At 36.4% G+C, this 22482-nt stretch overlaps 1 protein-coding gene and 1 long non-coding RNA gene across 2 annotated transcripts in view; one reads left to right on the top strand and one right to left on the bottom strand.

Annotated features, from left to right (window-relative positions):
* LOC117064030 overlaps positions 1–22482 on the top strand; it is a 280930-nt gene that overhangs the window by 233979 nt on the left and 24469 nt on the right. Inside the window, exon 2 of the long non-coding RNA XR_004429227.1 lies at positions 11056–11136. This is a non-coding gene — a long non-coding RNA (uncharacterized LOC117064030). The remainder of the gene's footprint in view (positions 1–11055; positions 11137–22482) is intronic.
* Positions 1–22482, bottom strand: part of CHST9 (carbohydrate sulfotransferase 9) — a 284816-nt gene that overhangs the window by 243143 nt on the left and 19191 nt on the right. The window contains exon 2 of the mRNA XM_033178073.1: positions 6372–6587. Within this exon, the coding sequence (XP_033033964.1) occupies positions 6372–6492 (121 nt within the window). The 5' untranslated portion in view covers positions 6493–6587. The remainder of the gene's footprint in view (positions 1–6371; positions 6588–22482) is intronic.

Genomic DNA, 22482 nt, shown 5'->3' with positions numbered 1-22482 from the left:
GGGTGGCTTAGTTGGAGTCCTAGAATGAGGCTGCTTGAATCAGACTTCTGGTTTCTTATTTGCTTAGCCTCAGTTTTCTTGTCTTGAAAAATGGGAATACTAATGGTACCTGTCTCAGACTTGTTGTGGGATTAAATGAGATAATGGGTGGGATGTGTTTAGAGCATTGCCTGGGACCTAATAACTGCTGAAACTATAAGGCTGCCATTCTTGTTTTCAAACAAAAGTTTTATGAAGTTTTTAAAGAAGTTTCTGGGTTTTAAGTAAACATGTAAAATTGTCATCAATAAATAGCTAAAAAATGATTGGTCCTAGATAGAAATGCTTAGAAGTTATTTGGACAGATTTTTGTCATGTAGGCTACATTGAGGAAATGATTTCAGTTTGGAATGGCTGAAACTAAACTTGACTCTGGAAAATCTCAGGAAAATATATAATGTAAACTATTAGATGGGATCTGTATTGATTTTTACTGCTTTGTATATTTTAAAATATGTGTATATAACTTTTCATTACTTGATAGAAAGTGTTGTTACACATGCGTATTTCTAATACAAGTTACACACGGGAATAGTAACATCATGTTTTAAACGGAATTATATAGTAGATGTCATGGTCCAGGCAAGAGTGACCAGATTGTCTTCTTCATGAAATGGTTAAGAAGTCTGGATGACAGAGCGAAAATGTGTCTCAAAAATTTGGGGTTTCATTCTCCATGAACATGATCAGATTATGCTATGAAAGGAGGATGAGCCTCATGAAGTGTCAGGGATACAGGTAGGGCAAATTGTTAAGCAGAAGTTAAAATGCAAGTTCTTGCTGAATATATGGAGCTTTCTGAGGAAGTTGCTGTAAGATGAGTGGATACCTTGGGAAGGAGTGAATTTTTTGTCCCCAGGAGTCTTCAAACACAGTCTGTGTGATCATTAGACGGGGATACTGGAAAACCAAGCAAAGTATTATTTATCCACCCACACACAATACTGTTGACCACCTGTCACATATTAGGTTTCATGCTATGAAAAGGGGATGCTGAGGGAAGTCAGACAAGCTCTCTGTCCATACAGAGTTCACAAAATAGGAAAGGATACAGACAATTAATAAGTCAACAAATAATTAAGGAGACAATTGCTGATTGTGATAATTTCTCTGAAGAAAATGAATAAGATGTACAGATTGATTTATACATATAATCAATAGATAATTTATTATCTTAATTATATTGACTCATATAATTCATTATATTTATTTATATGCACAATTATATAATCTATATATATTGATTTATTTATATGTGTGTGTGTGTATATATATATATATATATATATATATAGAGAGAGAGAGAGAGAGAGAGAGAGAGAGAGAGAGAGAGAGAGAGAGAGGGGGAGAGGGAGAGAGAGAGAGGCACTGATTGACTGTGGGGGTGATCAAAGAAGGTGACATCTGAGCCAAGCCCTGACAGGTGAGATAACAGCAGGGATCCCAGGCTCCTGAAACTGTGAGCACATCCAGTCAGCAAAGGGCTTGGTTTAGCAGAGGAAGAGAGGTGGCTCCGGAAGCATGGTGAGTGAATGGAGAATGATGCTGAGGAGGCAGGCGGTGGCTACAGCTCACACAGCTGTGGGCCCTGGGGAGAAGTTTTTGTTAAAGGAAATGAGATATGACTGAAAAGTTTTAAACGTGGGAGTGATGTAATCCAATTTGTATTTTTAAAAAACAGGTGGGTTCAAGAGGATCTTTGAATTCTTATCTAAAGCTGTGATGGTGACTCTGTCGTTAGAGGGTCTCAACGCTGTCTTATGGCACACATGAAACAGTGACACTCCCTGCCTTTTGGTATGAGTTCCATTTAGCAGTGAGAGTCTAACTAGATAAAGAGTGCCACATTGCAAATTTAAACAGTAGCTGGGGGAAAAATAAACAACAAGCCATCCTTGTGATTTATCCTAACCAACCCTCATCACTGCTGCCTCATACCCACAGCTCTCTGCCCTCCTCTGGTCCTCTGGGTCCTCTGCACGCTCTCATCTGCCCAGCCTCCACTCCCCTCCTTCTAGTGCTTCTATCTGGTCAGCAATTCTATCCCTGACAACTGACTACACTGCTTCTTCTGCCCCCAACTCATTAGTTTGTCCCATAACGGATGGCCTATCCCTTTTCTGTCACAGAGGACTCCTCCTTTTGTCCCAGTGGCTTGGCCTGGACTCAGGACCATTTTCTCCCTTACAATTCATTTGACTGTAGTCTCCTTGAGAAAAAGGATTATATCTGGCTCGCTATTATATGCCTGTATTCACCATGGTGCTCGGCACATCCAATTGTTAAGTCTTCAAGAAATACTGCTAGATGAGTGATTCCTCTGCCCGTGGAGGCAGCTTGTATGGACACGAGATGCCCCTGGACAACGACCTCTGTCTATGCACTCAATTCTATCCTTCTCCTGCCAGCTTCTACATTGGGAACCAGAATGGCTCTGTGCCAATTAGCTTCTCCCAACTAATTTAACCAAAGTTGGATCTAAGCCTTCAATTTTCTTTTTTTTTGTTTTTTAACCTTAATCAGTCAAGACACAAGCTTGGGCACAATTAAGTTTTCCTGAATTGTGGCTGAGTTTTAATTCTGGCAACTCAGAAAAAGCAAGTTTGCAGGTGTTCTGCGTCATTTCCAGGATAATAATAACAGCTCATGTTCGTTGTGCATTACTGTTTACCAGGCACCATGCTGAGTGCTTTGCAAGCTTTGTCTCCTTTAATCTTCACTGCAACCCTATGTGGAAAATATGACTATCCTCATTTTACAGATAAGGAAACTGAGGCTTAGCGAGGCAAAGAAATTTTACAGGGTTACAAAGCTAACAAACAGATCTGAGATTTCAAGATCCTTCTGAATGAAAAGTTTGTACCGTTAACAACTATGAAAAAAAAACATAAAATAAAATTTGTGATAACATATCAACATACTGCAAATTAGCACTAGGAAATGGATAAATTAATTGATAGTGATATTGAAAAAGTAGCTGATATTATGGAACTCTATTGCATAATTGGATAGATTTTAATTTCTCTGTCATAGAGCTTCTCTTTACTTCCAAAAAATCTGTTTTCATAATCCTTTACCAGTATATCAGAGCATATTTCAGATTTTTTCAATTCTAAAGTATTTTATTTTAATACAAAAAACCCAAGAAAACCAGGGAGGCTTAGAAAATAGTCCATATCTTAGATTTGAAAGGCCTCAAATAAAAGACAGGAAGAAAACCTAAGAGTTCTCATATATAACTGAAATATATGTGAGATCAAAGCCATTTAGATTTTAAAACCAGCATTACTTATAGAAAGTCTAGGAACCAAACCAGCTCATCTTTGAAAGTTTCTTTGAGTGACAGTTCTAAAGTGTCCAAAAGACAGATTTTCCACTTTTTTAAACTTAACATCAAAGCACATATTCATATATTTATTTAAAAAGAGATTGCCTTTAAAAATGCCTAATGCTCCTAATGTTACTTGAAACACATATACAAAAATTAAAAAAAAAAAAAAACACAAAAAACCATAAATGTCTGCCTACCTAGAAAACTGCAGAATTTCAACCCACAGCACTAACCTAGTGTAAGGCAGAACTTCAGATGAAAGTCTTCCTGAAGAATATTACAGTTTTTCTCCAGAGAAATAGTTACCCACAGGACTCTTGACTTTTACATTTATGCTTTTTGTCATGAGTAGCTTATGAAATATTACATAATTCATTTAAAATACATCAAGAATCAGGGAAAAGCACTTCTAGCAACATTACAAACAAAATTTAACAGAATAAGTGGTAAGTGTTTTATCAGTCAATCTTAACCAAGAAAAATAATTTTCCAACACTTGGGAAAATTATGAACTCAAGATTTAACCTTGTAGAAGAGTTTACACATCTGTGTGTCATTTAATTGACCAATTTCAGTGATTTTAAAACATCTGTACTGATGCTACTGCATTTTTAATTATATGTCTACATAATCCAGTGTTTTGGTTAGGAGACTCTTTTAGGGATTCCAAGAATTAGGAAAACCTAGGTATGGGTTACACTTCAAAAACGTGTAACTTTGCAGCTACAGGTTAAGTCATTTAAACTTTCTGAGTCTTCTTTGCTTCATCTGTGCTATAGAGAAATAATAATATTCACCTTTTTCCTTCATGGAGGTGATACATTGAGCAGAGGCGTGGACCTCGTAGCAGTACAACCTGGATTCAAATCCGGGCTTTCCCCTCTGCACCAAGGACATGCAAGGCCTTGGATTTGCCCCTAAACCCTCTGAAGTATCATTTTCCTCATCTGTAAATTTAGAATGATACTCACCTAGTAAGATATGAAGATTACAGAAAATTTATGTAAACATTTGGCACTTATTAAGCTCTCCATAAATGGTAGCTATTAATGCTTATGGACACATTTGGTAAACTACATTTTATATGTATGGTATTATTAACCTGTTTCCTTAGATATATAATTTCTTAGTGACAGACTAAACACATTTCTGCCAAATAGTAGTCTATATATATGAATATATTTTCCCTTAAGTTTTAAAATCTTGCTGTGATAGTCTTTTTGTGAAATTTGTTATGAGACCATGATATTAGCAAAACTCGCAGCAATGAGATCTTTCTCTTTCTTCCTCCTTTGCTGTATTTCGGTCTATAGTCTTCAGTGAATTTTCAATCCATTAATTCATTAATTCATTCATGCATTCATTCAACAAACACCTACTGAAGGCTTACTATGTTACAGGATCTATGCTAAGGGTTATATTTCAGGAAGAATTAGCCTATATATTTTACTACAGGTGATTTCATTAAATATGATATTACGATAAATTATTTCAGTAGTATAGAAAAGTCGGCATAATAGTTTATGTAAATTGTAAAGGGAATTAAGAATATATTTTGACAATATGTTCCATATTCTCCAGAAAATCATTATATGCAATCTCTTTTCACAAAGGTTACTATATAAATTAAATACATCAAAAGCGTTGGCCAGGGGTGGTGGCTCATGCCTGTAATCCCAATCTCAGAACTTTGGGAGGCCAAGGCAGGTGAATCACTTGAGCTCAGGAGTTCAAGATCAGCCTGGTCAACATGATGAAACCCTGTCTCTACAAAAAACACAAAAATTAGCCGGGTCCAGTGGTGTGTGCCCGTAGACCCAGCTACTTAGGAGGCTGAGGCAGAAGAATCATTTGAACCTGGGAGGTGGAGGTGGCAGTGAGCCAAGATCATGCTATTGCACTCCAGCCTGGGTGACAGGAGTAAAATCTTGTCTCAAGAAAAAAAAAAAAAAGTATGAGGATAAACCAAAGAAAGGAATTTAAAAATGGAAACAATTTTTAAAATAATCATAGTTGTAACTCAGTATTACATTGTCTTTTGGAGAAGATTCTAAAGGGTTTTATATCTAGAATAACTTGAAAATGGGCCACAATTGGAGACAATCAAGAAATCATTCTTCTGTTTCTTACTTTATTATCCTTAACAGTCATAAGCCATAGTCTATTTCTACCAGTGGAAACCATCAGAACGTCACAAGAACTGTATGTATAAGTTTCTATGATATTCTAAGTCTTTTACTTTAATAATACTATATCATTATAAATATAATCATTTTTAACAGTAATTTAGTGCCTCCAGTGTGCAGCAATTGCAAATTGAAAAAACAAAAGTACAAGATGAGCACAGCAGGGATCAGTAAACTATTGCCAGTGGACCAAATCTGGCCCACCAGCTGTTTTTGTAAATAAAGTTTTATTGGAACACAGCCTGATCCATTTGTTTACATGTAATCTATGGCCGTTTCTTGATATATTATCAGAGTTGAGTAGTTGTGGTAGAGATGGTATGGCCTGCTAAGAGTAAAATATTTATGACCTAGTCCTTTATAGAAAAGATTTGTCAACTCCTCGTTTATAATAAAGGTATTAAATGATATTTATACCAATTTTGAGTATCAACATAAATTAAGAAGGAATTAAAGGACAGCCTGCTGTACATTCACCTCCTTTTAGGCTTATGCCTGATGCTCCACGGACAGACGAGAAGTAGGACAAATGCTATACTTTTGAAGACAAATTCTCTACAAGCAGTTCTCTCTGGACTATGGGAGCACTGCTATTCCCCACTGAGATAACAAAAATTCCCATTGTTAAGCCACCAAACAAATGCCTCCCAGAGTTGTAGAATTTTCCTTCCTTTTAGGAGCTGGCAATTTTAGCTTATGATTCATTTTTTGTTGTTGAAAATATTGTGATTCTTAATATATTAACAAGCATCACAACTAATTTAAAATGGCTATTATTGTTACAATTAAAAGAGAAGAAAAAGCATGTGTGTTACCTGCATGTTGTTCTTCAATCCAGACTTGCAAATACATGAAGAGGAGTAGTCCAGCTACTCCAAATATCAGCACAGAGAGGAAGACTTGTTTGGGGTTCATGACCATTTCAAATGGCTGCATTTCTCCTCATTTCAGATTCTGAAGACCACATGATTTGTCTTCCTGTAAAACTTCAGTCTTTTCTTGTTCTCTAAGGGCCCATTCCATAAAGTAACCTAGAATTTTAAAAAGAAATCTACATTGTACATGTCTGCTAACATTAATTCTCAAATATGGTATAAATACGCAGTATCTCAACAACGCTGAAGACTTAATGCGCACACCAATGCTCTGAAAACAGAAAGGACTGTGGTAGGTGTTCTTAGAATGGCAATTTTCTATTGCATACTTTTATCTTATCTAAGGAATGTATTATCCTACAGTTTATAAGTAACATCCTAACATTTAGTTAGGCAAAGTCTGCCCAGACTTAAGTCCTCCTATATTGTAAAGTGTAAAGTAAGGTTTGGGATAACTTAAAATAATTGCGAGTAGGAAGAATAACAGAATGGGTTGTTAAAGGATGGGTTTTGAAAAACATGTTTGTAAAATGTAAGGAAAAATCACCTCCTGTGTTAAGAATATATAAAGTTCAAAAATGGAAGGTGTACTCTATCATTTTTCTCTCATATAAAGTAACAGATTTCTCCAATTTAAAGGGCATATTTAAAATCCTTCAGAGGAATAAAAAGAAAAATATTAAAACGTCAGGGTTCAAGGACCCCTCCCACAATAACATGAAATCACTGAAATCTACTTCAGATTACAGAAATCTACCTCAGTAATAAAGAGCTATTTTATTTTTTAAAAAATACTGAAAAGACTTTCTTTTAGAACAATCTTGTTTAATATAATCTTAACTTTTTATTTAAAAAAAAATCACATCCATTTTTGAGAATCTGATGAAAATGTGAGTCCTCTCTTTAGAAAAGTATAATCACATACAAAATCTTGCATAAAATGGCAAAGTGTTCATGTACCTTCACTGAAACCCACATTAAGAATCCCTGTTCCCCAGTGAGAACACATGAATGCAGGGAGGGGAACATCACACACCAGGGCCTGTCAGGGGATGGGGACAAGGGGAGGGAGAGCATTTGGACAAATCCCCAATGCATGTGGTACTTAAATCCTAGATGATGGGTTGCTAGATGCAGCAAACCACCATGGCACAGGTATACCTATATAACAAACCTGCACATTCCTCACAAGTATCCCGGAACTTAAAGTAAAATAAAATAAAAATAAACATAGAAAAAACAAACAAACAAAAAGACTCCCTGTTCCCAATGAACTGCCACACAAGTATGCAGTAACCTGCCTGGTGAGCTCACCTGGTTAGCAGCCTGGCTAATGGGACCAAGGTCATGGCTTTGTATCTAACACTGGCCAGAAACCCTGGCTCTGTTCCTTGGCCACAGAACACAACCCCTCTGGGTGAGCTGAATAAATGTTTCTTCAGTGTGAAGATACCATGCACATTGCTGCATCAAAAAGTTATCTCTTCTATTCCATTGCCTCAAAATCTTTAAGGAGAGTCTTTGAGGGAAAATATTTATTTCGCCTGTTTAAGAGGTGTTTTATGGGGTGCCAGTTAAAAGTTAAAAACTGCTGTGGGAAATTGCTTGTCTGGTTACAGGATAATATTTAGGTATTCTTGGCAAAACCAATTTTTAGGGCTGGCGAGGTGGCTCATGCCTATAATCCTAACACTTTGGAAGGCTAAGCCAGGAGGATTGCTTGATCTCAAGAGTTCAAGACCAGCCTGGGCAGCATGGTGACACCCTGTCTCTATAAAAAATAAAATAGATTTTAAAATTAGCCCAGCATGGTGCCATGTGCCTATAGTCGCAGCTAGTGGAGAGCCTCAGGTGGGAGGATCACTTGAGCCCAGGATGGTGGAGGCTACAGTGAACCATGATCAGGCCACTGCACTTCAGCCTAGACAACAGAGCGAGACTCTGTCTCAAATAAAAAACAAACAAACAAACAAACAAACCAAAAACCAAACTATAGCTGATATCCATGATACCACATTTAACTTTGTGGTGATAGAATTCCTTATCTCTTAAAGGAGTTCAAAAAGTGACCTCAGAAATCAAAACATGCGATGACTCAATGGGAGCCCTCCTGTCAACCCTGAATTTCTATAGTCCTTGGGGCTGGCATTTCCCTTGAGCCTGAAAGGCTGTGGCTGCAGTGAGCTGTGACTGTGCCACTGTACTCCACCCTGGGCAACACAGCAAGATCCTGTCTCAAAAAAAAAAAAAAAAAAAAAAAAACACAAAATAAAAAACCAATTCTCACACAATGGGCTTCAAAGACAATATAAGAAGCCAGAACTAGAAGTGAATGTACTAAGTAATTAAAATGATTTCTTGATTAGAAAAAAAAAAAACCACCAAACAGTTAAAAGTTTTTATGCAGAATGAGAAAAATGTCATGTCGTGAATACTTCTCTTCTGTTTTTTGTTTTTGTTTTTGAGATGGAGTCTCGCTCTGTCACCCTGGCTAGAGTGCAGTGCTGCAATCTTGGCTCACCGCAACCTCCACCTCCCAGGTTCAAGCGATTTTCCTGCCTCAACCTCCCCAGTAGCTGGCACTACAGCTGTGAGCCATGCCCAGCTAATTTTTGTATTTTCAGTAGAGACTCAGTTTCACCACGTTGGCCAGGCTGGTCTTGAACTCCTGAACTCAGGCAATCCGCCTGCCTCAGCCTCCCAAAGTGCTGGGATTACAGGCGTGAGCCACTGCCCCGGTCTGAATACTTATTTTCTTTATATTTTAGCTCTGACCTGGAAGGGGCCAGGGTAAGGGTTATTTGTCAGCGCTGCCTAAGATGCTTTCTCAAATCCAGTTCTCTGAGGAAGGGGCAACTGTTTAACACTTCACTAGTGCTTTTGAGGATTTCAGGCATTTCCTTGATTCAGGTAGTAAAGAAAGTTTTTAAATAAGTAGAAGAGTAGAGAGTATTATCATGCTGCTTATTTGATGGGTGATATTTTGCTCTTATATTGAATCTAAACTAAAATATTATGGGTTTCCAAACATATGTAACAAAGAACAGTTCCTAAGGGAGATTTGCAATTTGAGGTGTTCCAAATTGAATCCCTCAAGGGAAGCTATGAAATGAAGCCAGCTTTCTCTTCTCTTGATGCTGCCATTAAACAATGAACAGACATAATTTCTGGGTACATAAGATTCAGATAGGAGGAAACCAGTTAAACAAAATCTAGTACTAACAAAGAAATAGTTGTTTACAAGAAGAAAGAGACTTTTACAATCTGTCTACGTAATTAAAACTTATCTCAGAAGAGAAAAGGCTAGAAGAAAACTCGTAAATCAAAGCAGAGCCATGAACCTGTGGGAATGGTGGGTGTAAGAGCCAAAAGGAGTACTCCTTGGGGGTTTGCAGAAGAAAATTATTACCTACTACACTGGAAAAAGATTAAGAATTTGCCCTTCCTTTCTTCAGGAGATGTTGCTATCCTCTGACATATCCTCCTGGGTGAGAAAGCAGTAGAAAACCCATAATTGTTATTATGGCAGATGTGAGTAGGATTGAGTGATTAAAGCCACAAGGCGGAAAGACAATCTGGTGTAAAATGGAGAGATATGTTTGATTTTCTCCCATCTCAGTCCATTAACCCAACGTTGGCGTTAGGAAATGGCTCTCATTAAACAAAGGTGAGGTGGTAGGAGCAGCAGGATTGCTTTAAGCAAATCTGAAGGTCAGCTGTGATGGGAAAACACACCTATTTGGAAATCATATATCTATCTCCAAGCCTGCGGAAAAAGTGCAGACTACTGGAGATTGAAATTACTTGGAATAATGCTGCTTTATGTATGAGCATTATACATTTCTACAGCCAAAGGCTTCCTGTATTTTGTACAACTCCTTCTTCTCCCTTCCCATAAACACAATATCTTGAGCCTAAAAGGTACTTAACAATTTGTTGCATTGAATGGAATTTGGAGCTTCAATAAGAAAATACAGGTAATTGATACTTTTTATAGTTGTATTTGTAAATCCTTAGTCCTAACCTCCAAATGAAGAAATATGAAGAAATACTAAAAGATAGGGTCTATGTTTCTTTGTTAAAAATATTTTCATTTGCATATCTTTGTTTATCTCTAACAATTATGAAAAGAAATATAATCATTTCATTCTGTCACCTGTTCCAAAAGTTTAAAAATTATTTTTTTAAATACTTATGGCTACAAATGGAAGTAATTTGGGACTTAAGTATAGCAATAGATTACTTGCTGAAGGCAATTCACGTAAGGGAAATTATGAGTTTCCCAGTTTAGCAGACATTTATGATTTTAGGGAAGGAGTGGTGGGTCTGAGGGAAGATCGGTTTGGACCAAATGATGCAGGCAGTTTAGCAGAAAAGAAACCAGGAGTCCGGGGCTTGTTGTTCCCAGATGAGTGTTCGTAGCCCACTCCTTCTCCCACTTCCATAGTAGCTGCACCATCCTCTATCTCCTTCCCACTCTCGGAGTAAACAGAGACCAGCAGGGATGAACACCCTCCATTTACTACCATCCCTTACAAGTTTACCTTCATTGGTCCACACCCACACATCTTTGCCTCTGTCTCTGAAAAGCTTGAGTCCTCACTTTTGCCACTATCTTTTCCAGGTTCCGGTGAAAGGCAACTCCATCAACACCTCCCCAGTCCGACCTTATCCTCAACCTCTTTCCCCAGTGACTCCTTCCTCTGTAAACTCCTCCAGCGATCACCTACGTATGTGTGTATTTATCTGGACACTGTTTTGTTCTATTGATTCAATACTGTACTATTTCTTTTTTTTTTTTTTAACTTATTTTAAGTTCAGGGGTATAAATCCAGGTTTGTTAAATAAGCAAACTCATGTAACAGGGGTTTGTCATACAGATTATTTTGTCACCCAGGTATTAAGCCTAGTACTCATTAGTTATTTTTCCTGACTCTCTCTATCCTCCCAAACTCCACCCTCTGATAGGCTCCAGTGTCTGCTGGTCCCCTCTGTGTCCACATGTTCTCATCACTGAGCACCTACTTATAACTGAGAACATGCTGTATTTGGTTTTCTGTTCCTGGGTTAGTTTGCTAAGGATAATGGCCTCTAGCTCCATCCACGTTTCCACAAAGGATATGATCTCATTATTTTTTATGGTTGCATAGTATTCCATGGTATAGACGTACCACATTTTCTTTATCCAGTGTATCCCTGATGGGCATTTAAGTCAATTCCATGTCTTTGCTATTGTGAATAGTGTTGCAATGAACAAACATGTGCTTGTGTCTTTATGATAGAATGATTTATATTACTGGGTATATATCCAGTAATGGGATTGCTGAAGTTGTCTTTACAAACTATTTTCAGTTTTGGTTTGTTTTTTACATTGTATTTTTCTGAAACTCTTACTGAATGTTGACGCCTTTCAATATCCCTCACAAAGTTGTCAACTGCTCTGCCATTTATTTTCAAATGTTCCTTTTTTCTTAAGCAGTAATCTGGGCAAATTCTTCTGAGCCATTTTGCAACTTAGCAATTTCTCTGTCTTTATATCTTAGTGTTTATTTTGCCTGTTGTATTTTTCCTAATGCCATATTTTTTATTTCTAATATTCTATTCCTACTTATTTCATATTCACTTGTTCAAGTTTCATTTTTCTTTCCTTTTCAGGCTATATACCTTTAATTGAAAATTATCTTTTATCTCTTTGCATATTTAAAATATATTTCTAAGTTTTTGTCAGACTGCAATATAATAGTTAAATTTTACTTGTAGTTTTGTGGCCTTTCTTAGCATTAATTTATTTTAAAATCTGATGTTTACATTCATTTTAGTGAAAGGCTTTTGATTTTTTTTTTTCTTCCTCTTTATCTTCTTTTTCTCTTCATCACTTTCTTCCTTATCAAACAATTTGGCAGTTATCTCCAAAATGCTCTTTGGGCTTTTTTTCATAGCTGTTTTCCCATTGTTGGCTTGGTGTCCCCTGAGCCACAGTGACATTGGTACTACTGTAGACAAGAGAGTTAGACTGGAGATTAGCTGGTTTTCCAGTGCGTCTGTGTCTGTGTCTGAGTCTGCTTCTCTAAGCCTAGCACATTCTGAACACTGCAGCTCCAGGTGGAGATTGCTACCATTCTTTTACTTCCATCTTCTTTCTCATTGGGGCATAGATTGGTACCTTAGTCCCTGTCTTTGTCTTCAATCAGTGAGCCTGCCTCCCAGCTCTAACTTAGGAGTTAATCTTCTAGTTGTTCCAGCAGCTTCCAAATTTAAAGTCTAACAGGCTTACAATTTCAACCCACTTCACCATTTTTGTTAGTTTACTTCTGTTCTTGACTTTGAGTCTGGTTATGTCTTCCTGTTTTTTCATTTTTAAATTTGATCTGCCTTTGGTTTGTTTAGGGAGCAGACTAGAATACCCAAATATAAATACACTTGTCTTTCTTGACCAGAAAACTTCATGTAATTTTTCAATCCTAATTTTGTCTGTAAAAACAGATCAATAAAATCTGCCCTATGTTTCCAACAGCTTTACAAAATATTAAGTAAAACAGAATGTGATGGTCTTTTAGAAAACTATAAAAACAGTATGAAATTTATTATAAAGCACCTTAGTATAAATTGGCTTAAGGGGTTTAGATTTTCATTTGATAGGCTTGGTAGGCACATAAATGTTTTGAAAATGTATTGTTTCTATCAACCATAGTAAAATTAAACTGTGGTATGTAGTTTAATGATATTTAGTCAATTGTGGGCATTGGTTTATTTAAAGGGAAAGAAACTGAGATAATACTCACATAGGTCTTTGTAAAATGTGTAACAACCATAAATAGTAAATATTTACTATATAAAGAATGTAACCTTTATCATTTATTATTTCATTTACTAGTTTAGAAGTTAAATAACCCCATTTTAATCTATTTTAATATTGTATAATTCCTGAAATTTTATAATCATTTCTATACATTCACTCAATTCTCCAAAAAAGTGGGATTGTTTAAACTTTGATTTTGAGATAATTTTAGACTTACATAGACGTTGTAAAAATAGTGCAGAGTCCCTGCATACCTTTTATCCATTTTCCTCGAAGGATAACACCTCACATAAGCACAGTACAGTTACCAAGACCAGGAATTAAGCAATGGTACATGTGGCAAGCAGAATAATGAGTCCCCCAAAAGTTCCTAATCACTGGAACCTGTGAATATGTGACATTACATGGCAATGGAGAATTAAGTTTGCAGATGGAGTAAAGTTTGCTAATAGGCAAACCTTAACATAGGGAGATCATGCTGGATTATCTGGGTAGACCCCATGTAATCACATAGTCTTGAAGAATGGAAGAGTGGGCAGAGGAGGAAGTCAGAGTGATGTGATATTAAGAAGGACTAGACTCACTTTTGTTCATTTGGGGGATAAAGAAAGGGAACCATGAGCCAGGGAATGTAGGTGGCCTCTAGCAGCTAAAAAAGACAAGGAAACAAATTCTACCCAGAGCTATAGAAGGGACTGCAGTCCTGCTGACACCTTAATTTTAGCCCCTGTCAGACTTCTGACTTACGGAACTGTAAGATAATGCATTTGCATTGTTTTAAGCCACCAAATTTGTGATAATCTGTTATAGCAGCAAAGAAAATGAACACAGTACAATGCCATTTGTAAAGTATCATTCTGAAAGAAGACAGTAGTAAAATCACTTTGAATGGGTTAAATCCTGCTGGGATTTTTTCCTATATTTTTCAAATGGTTTCTCAGATACAGTGTTTCATGGGCTATTCCTGTAATAACTATTCACTGTGTTTTGTCATACAGAACACAGAAATATATCCTTTTTCTAGACACTAATTTATAGGTGCTTCCTTATACATCTTGTTGCTTGGATTTTCTCTATAATTTATTTAACAGGTATCTTCTACTTTTAGCTGTTGTGATTAAGATTTAATTATAATTAAAATTTTTAACAAGACAAGCCTTTGCCTTTATATTCTTTGTTTTAGAAGAAAAAGTTTTAAACTCATATTTTACATTCTAGTATTCAGTGTAGAGTCTTTTTTTTTTTTCTCTTTTTAAGCAACAATAGTCTATCTTTAAAGACAGCACAAGCTAAAACCAAAGGCCGTTGTACACATCTGCATTAGAGACTGGAGAAACACAGAGGTTATTGCCAAATGATTTGTTCATCCCATCCCTCAAGTCTGCTTGTTCCCCATTCTAAAGGTTTCAAAGTTTTAAAGAATTTCAAAGCATTAAATTTGGGTGAAAGAAAAACATTATATTTGACATTTGTTTAAACACAGTCACAAGAATATGTAGCATGCACTTACATGCCAGTTAAGCATCAACAGGATCAATGTTAACCAACATATGTTGAGAATCATCATTGCATTAAGTAACATGTAAGGTACCTCTGGACTCAAATTATGTTTTATTAAAGAAACCAACGAAAATAGAGATAGAAGATTTTAAAGGGAGCCCTTTAAAAACTTTTTGGAGTCCTGGGATTTGTCTGTGGTGGTACAAAAAAATGGTAATATGTGTGGTCATATCTAAGATGACTTGAAGGAGTTAGTGAGGGATGGGTCTGATGAGCTAAGATAACTATGGATTGGGTAAGTCAGTTAGCAATTCAGATGAAATGATCAAGTTTTAGTTATGTCATAATTAATCATGTAAACTAAGAAGTGCTGAATAAAGCTCTTGAATAAAGACCATGACTGGGATCCATTGTGTTGTAACCAATAGAAATGAGCAGGTTACAAGCAGGAAGTGGAATTAAAGGATACCGAAGTGGATGCTGTGTTGCTGCTCTAATATTCATTCTGCTCCTCTGTGTGGAAGTTACACAGTTTAGAATGGATTGCCCCCACCTCCAGCTCCAGCAATGGGCCTGAAATAGTGTAATCCCAACAGTGTAATCCTATGCTGCTTGTCAAAATAGTTGGTTCAGGAATGACAACTTACATTAGTTTCCTGTGGCAGACATAAATTACCACAAATACAGTGGCTTAAAACAACAGAAATGTATTATCTTACAGTTCTGGAGGCCAGATGTCTGAAATCAAGGTGTGATTAGGGCCACACTCCCCTTGGAGGCAAGGACAGAATCTTGCTTGCCTCTTTAGGTTTCTGGTGACGCCAGGCATGTGGTTGCGTAGATCTAGTCTCAGCCTCCCACTTCACATGGCCTTTTCTTCTCTCTTGCTTTCCCTTTGTCTCTGTCTCTCTCTCTCTCTCTCTCTCTCTCTCTCTCTCTCTCTCTGTGTGTGTGTGTGTGTGTGTGTGCCTTCTCTTCTGCCCTGTATCTTATAAAGATACTTGTCCTTAGATTTAGGGCCCATCCAGCTAATCCAGCACGATCTCATTTTGAGATCCTTAATTACATCAGCAAAGACTCTTTTGCCAAATAAAATCACAGGTTCTGGGTGTTAGAATGGACATATCTTTTTGGGGTCACCATTCAACCCACTATACCAGGTGACTCAGGGTTTCCCAGGCTGCAGTGATTGTTTTGCAGGTGATCTGAGAATGAAGCTCAGAGCCTCAGTTGGATGGTTATGGGAAGTAATATTTTATCTCCTAGTGACTGTGAATAAGAAAGCATGTAGTTCCTGCTGTTGCTGGCAGCCCTCTGACTGCCTTGATGAAAGCCAGTCTGAAAAATAAGCCAACACAGAGGAGGCTAAGCTGAGAAACCTGCAGAGAAACAGAGGAAAAGCTCTCACTGGATCCCAACTAGACCCACCCTGCCTCTGAATCTGTAAATTAGGCAAGCCAATACATTTTTATTTCTCAATTTTATTATGAAACAATTTTAAGGTATAGTGATGGAACTAAAAATAAGCTCTAGTTAGGGTACAGCAATTTTTGCAGAATAATCAGAAATAAATGAAAATAAATATGCTAACATTTCTTAAGCAGTTATTATATTCTTGGTGCTACTACTCTAAGCATTTTATATCTATTATTTAACTTAATTTTCACAATAACCTTGTTTTCTTTTCCGACAAGAAATCTCATTTAAGCACATGGTCAAATTCAGGGTTCAGGGAGAGATAAGGTAGGAGGTACGGATGGAGACAGACCACAGAGGGCCTTGGTGTCTAAATTATGGTGATCACATTTGTTCTGTGGACAAGAAGAATGAATACATTTGTGCTGTGGACAAAGGAGTGGAATGATCAGCTTTGCTTTTGGGGAAGATCACCCGGACACGGTGTGCAAGCTGACTGAAAAAAAAGAAGGCCACAGGCATTCAAGTTGACAGATTAGCCATTGGCCAGGGAATCACCAGAAAAGAACTATACTAGATTATAGTACAATATAAAAATCTTTCTGTCCCTTGGTTTATATGCACATCTTGCCTTGTTCTCGGAGGAGGTTTATTACAGCGGTTCTATGCAGATTCTGGAGCCTGACTGCCTGAATTCAAATCACAACTTGACCACTTACTAGCTCTGTGACACAGCTCATTAAGTAACCTCTATGTGGTCGGGTGTGGTGGCTCATGCCTATAATTCCAGCACTTTGGGAGGCTGGGGCGGATGGATCACTTCAGGTCAGGGGTTTGAGACCAGCCTGGCCAACATGGTGAAACCCTGTCTCTACTGAAAATACAAAAATTAGCTGGCGTGGTAGTGCGCTCCTGTAATTCCAGCTACTCAGGAGGCTGAAGCACGAGAATTCCTTGAGCCTGGGAGGCAGAGGTTTCAGTGAGCCAAGGTCACAGCATTGCACTTCAACTTGGGTAACAGAGTGAGACTCTGTCTTAAAAGAAAAAATAAAGTAACCTCTATGTGCTTCAGTTACATCTAAATTGGGGATAATAAAAGCCCCTACCATATGAGGCTGCTGCAAAATAAGTTAGTACATGTAAAATATTTAGAAGAATGCTTTGCCCAGAGAAATGATCTACAATATTAAGATGTTAATATCTTTATATTCCAGATGCTTAGCACAGGGACAGCTACATTGTAGCTAATCAATAATTCTTTGTGGAAAGAGTGGATACTTTTACTTCAAGAGACAGTCTATTTTTACTGGTAGAGAGATTTAGTCTTTCAATTCATGCCAATTCAAATCAATCAATAAACACCTATTAGGCCCAAATATGACTAAGGTCCTGTGCTAGACAATGTTGCAAAGCCAAAATGAGTAAGATGTAATACCTGATCTTCATTAGAGAATATTTGAACCTATCTCTTTATAATTTGTACAGGTTGCTCTAGTTGAGCTTTCTGAAACAACTCATAACAAATCTGTTTTCTCCTTTACATGAAAGACTTTCCAATTATTGAAAACAATTATCCTGTCTACACTTAATCTTTTTTACTCCAGGATAAACAATAAATATACACAATTCCTTCAGTCATTTCGTATGGGACATGGTTTAGGAGCATTCAATCAGTTTAATCATCCTCCCCAGACATATTCTAGTTTGTTAATGCCTTTTTGTAAATCCAGGGCTCAGAAATAGATACAATAATCCAAGCATGATTAAATGGACAAATAGTGTTATGAGAATCAGCACCATATAAATGGTGGCTAAACTTGAATGCATCCACAGGTAAAATGGGAGAATAAAGCAGGTTCAACGTTAGAACCTTGGGGGATTCTTTCAGTTCACATGACATGAAAATACAAGATATATAAAAAATAATTCAAAGGAAAAGATCATGAAGCAGGAAACATATTATTAAAAAAATGTGATTAAGAAACTAAGATAGGATATTATCACACAATATCCATGAAAACAAAGTTTTAATATACAGTAATAAAGAAGTACAAGGAAAGGATTTAAGGAACAGTAAGAATGAGGGTTAACTATGAAATATGGCCAAAAATAAAAGTGAAAAAAAGATGAGCCTGAAAAGTTGATTTTGTCAGTGTTGAAAATACTGAGAGAAAATCAAAAAGGACCAAAGGATTCTGAAGAAAGGAACTGAAAGATGAGAAATATAGTATCCCTCCCATTAGCTTGAAATGCCAGAAAAGAAAAAGTATATGTGAGATATGTCCTTTAAGCTTAAATAAAAATAAGGTATTTTGCGTACTATGTATATAATCAATACTAATTTAAATTTTCATTTTCTGTTTCAATGATGACAGTACATGAGTTTTTCATGTTGATTAAACAGAAGAAATTGCCTTTCGGGGGATGTAGTATTGTACATAAAATTGAGTGAGTTTGGTGGGGTGTTGTGACTGAAAATAGTGAGATATTCCAAAAACAATATAATGCAGGAGAAAGAGACAGAGACAAAGATTTTTAAAAGCTTCATAGCATTACATATATTTTCAAAAGATCTAAAAAAAAAAAAACAAGTAAACAAAAATGTGCAGCCAAGCAGCATTTAAGAGTTAATAGGCAACAGAATGATAGAAAGTCATTTTGATCTCTCCACATACTTCATATGAGTAAAAAGTAGTTCAAATTAGATTATTAGCCACAATACAAAGCAGAATGGATCAAGCTGGTTTTGAAATATAAATATTTACAGTAAAATAGCAACTTCTGCACTTAATGTCAAATAGTTAAGGCTACATCTATGCAACAAATTATTGTGAAAAATAATTTATACAAAATGTTTGGTATTGCTCAATATTAAACAGTGTCTAAATATATTTTCAAATAATATTTTTATGGTGAGATAATAAAATATAAATATAATTGTTTTGGTTATTATCTAGATAAAATGTGTTTACATGTTGTCACCTATATATTACATTATTTCTAAATTCCCCCTTCTGCTCATCACATAACAATAAAATCCTTCTAGAAGTATCCTATTCATAGAGAATCCTCCTTATGCCAGATATGTGACATAGCTATTTCTGTTAATGATTAACAATCAATACCTATTTGGAAGATTGATTTTTTTCCTTCATCATATATTATCTAGGCATCTGATGTGTTGTTATTGTAGCGTGTCTTTTATAGAAAGAATAATACTGCTTTCCATACAACAGTAAAATTCAATGACTAACATAAAACTCTATAAACACTAGATGTCTGTGTATATTCTGAAATTAATATGATATGTTTCTTATAGATAAAGTTTGTGAGCCACGAACTCCTTATTAGCTTCAAGCAATCACTGCAAATATTTATTAAGTTCTACTATATGCTCCCTGTCTTTCCTCTCGTTTCACATTCTAGCCCATGTGTGGTTAGCCTGCAACCATTTAATAGAGAAATAGCATGGACTAAAACAGCAGAGATCCTAATCCAGAAATCTTGGTTTAGAAAATAAAACCAAATTAAATCTGCAAAAATATCTACTGACAAGAAACCTATAGGAAGCTCTTAAGTCATTTTCAAAAGCCACACCAAACAGTGCTCATATTAAAATTTCAAAGTAACTGCCTAAGGTAGTTACTGAAATAAATATAGACATATAGAGAAGCCTAGAATAATGCCAGCAAATCAAAGCAGAAATAATATATAGCTCTAAAAATTAACATTCCAGAAAAACAATCTTAAAATACAAAACATGCAAAAACAAACAAACAAAACTGCATTGTGAAACTTTAAGGATACTATAAAATTATAAATAATTAGTGATAATTTTAGTGTTATCAATATGCTGGTTAATTTTAGTTAGTTTAGTTAACTAATCAATGAAGAGACTTTCTAGTGAAATGGGGGCATATTGGACTCATGCATTGATCTCTACTCCCTCATCAAACCCCTCTAAAATGAAAGGAAAGGAATTAGAAAAGAAATACAATTACAAAACATATATATAAGGGAAGAGAGAATTTTACAAGAGAGACATCACAAAGTTTTATAAATATGGAATGCAGACAAAGGAGTGATAACTAACTTTAAAGATCATAAAAGCTGAAATGAAAGTTTTTTCATAGATACCAACAAGAAGCAAGATGTTGTTTGCTATAAAATCCAGGAAAGGTAGACTCAGAAGAGGGAAGGCAAGAGAGAAGGCAATAGATTATCAGAACAGAAGCAAGGCAACGAACGTGGGGAAAAAACAAAACAAAGTAAAACCAAAAAGTTAAAATAACTATATGTTAGAGCCTCAGAAAGAGAAAATTTGGTTCCACCAAAAGAGGAAAGGCCCTATATTTAATAACAAGACAAGAAATCAGAAAAACAAACAAACAAACAAATGCTTTTACAAATGAAAAATGTAACCAAATGAAAAACTCAGTATATGAGTTGGAAGATAAGTTAAGGTGATTCTTAGAAAGCAGAGCAAAAGAACAAAAAGATGGAAAATTGAAGAGAAACAAAAGCCAGGAAATGGGATTAATATAAGAGATTTGACATCTAAGTAATAGGAATTTCAGACAGTTAGAAGTGAGAAAACAAAATGAAGAAGACCATTAATGATATAATTCAAGAAAATTTCAGGGAATTGAAGGACATGAGTTTCCAGATCTAAAGAGATCACTCTGAGTACTTAGCAAAATGGATAAAAATAAATAAATACACCACGGGACATTGTCTTGACATTTCAGAACACTGGTAATAAAGAAAAGGTTCTATATGTTGTCGGAGAAAAACAAACAGATCACATGGGGAGGATCAAGAATCAAAATGGTGTTAGACTTGTCACTAGCAACACTGGAATCTAGAATAAGGCAATGGAACAAGAATGCTTTCAAAATTCTCAAGGAAAACAAGTGTCACTTAAAATTCTATTAAATGCTACCAAATTCTATCAATGTGTCAATCAAGGTTGTGTGTGTAAAACAAACATTTTCAGACAAGTTCTCAAAATACATACCTTTCGGAAAGCTACCAGGACACAACAAAGCAAGGGAGTTAGATGAGAGGAAGAAATGGGATGCAGAAACCTGATCTGAAAAAGGTGAGAGAAAAGAATATTTTGATTGGTTGGAAGGATGACAGCTGTGTAACAGGTGTAGAGGGCAAGCATTTCAAATTGGAGCAGAACAGATGCTTGGGAGACTGTTTAGAAAGATAAAACTGGCAGACAAGATGGTTTGTCTTTTTTTTTTTTTTTTTTTTTTGAGACGGAGTCTCGCTCTGTCGCCCAGGCTGGAGCGCAGTGGCCGGATCTCAGCTCACTGCAAGCTCCGCCTCCCGGGTTTACGCCATTCTCCTGCCTCAGCCTCCCGAGTAGCTGGGACTACAGGCGCCCGCCACCTCGCCCGGCTAGTTTTTGTATTTTTAGTAGAGACGGGGTTTCACCGTGTTAGCCAGGATGGTCTCGATCTCCTGACCTCGTGATCCGCCCGTCTCGGCCTCCCAAAGTGCTGGGATTACAGGCTTGAGCCACCGCGCCCGGCCCGTTTGTCTTAAAATCTAGACAGAATATTTGGACAATGATGAAGAGCTTGCTTGGATAAGTGATACAAACTTAGAACTTTGAGCATATGAAAGAGTAAGATGCTATTAACTTCAGGGAAAATAGAAAATGCAGAAAAGGAAAAAAAATTAGATGAAGCTGCACAGATAAATCATGGATAACGTTTACACAGTCATGATAATGAAAGCACTGACTCTAAAAAAAATGGCATCACTATAATGGAAGAATAGGAGGGTTGGACGGACCAGGAGATACATGTATGGCTGAATGAAGAAGGAAAAATGACTAAATCCTCTCCTCCCATGGTGGGAAGTCAGTAGATAAAGCCTAAAACTAAAATATCAAGTTCCAATATAGATATTGTTGAGAGATAAAAGCACCACATATAAAAGTTCACATGACTCATAACCAGCAGAGCCAGAATCCAAACATAGGCTTGTCTGTCTCCAAATTACATTGTTTGTGTCCTCTGCTAATAAAACTTCTGTAGTGATGCCAAAATTATGAAATGTATCAAAAATTAGTTTTAAATGAGCTAACTTGTTATTAGTTACAAAAGGGGTTGATTAAATAAATGATAACCTAAGTAACCTAGTGCTACTATTTTAAGAAAACCTTGTATTTTCTAACACTGGCAAATAGTTTTACATCATTAACCCACATCTAAGTACTTACAAAAGTGGATATCCACACTGAAATACCACAGCCACATAGAACTTCCTTTTTCAATGGCTAGCTACAAGTCCTTGCTATCACAAAATTTATCTTCTGAA

This window comes from Trachypithecus francoisi, unplaced genomic scaffold (assembly GCF_009764315.1).
Source record: "Trachypithecus francoisi isolate TF-2019V2 unplaced genomic scaffold, Tfra_2.0 Lachesis_group19, whole genome shotgun sequence".
Lineage (NCBI taxonomy): Eukaryota > Metazoa > Chordata > Mammalia > Primates > Cercopithecidae > Trachypithecus > Trachypithecus francoisi.
The sequence above is the reverse complement of the archived record's forward strand: the minus strand, read 5'-3'. Positions and strand labels throughout refer to the sequence as shown.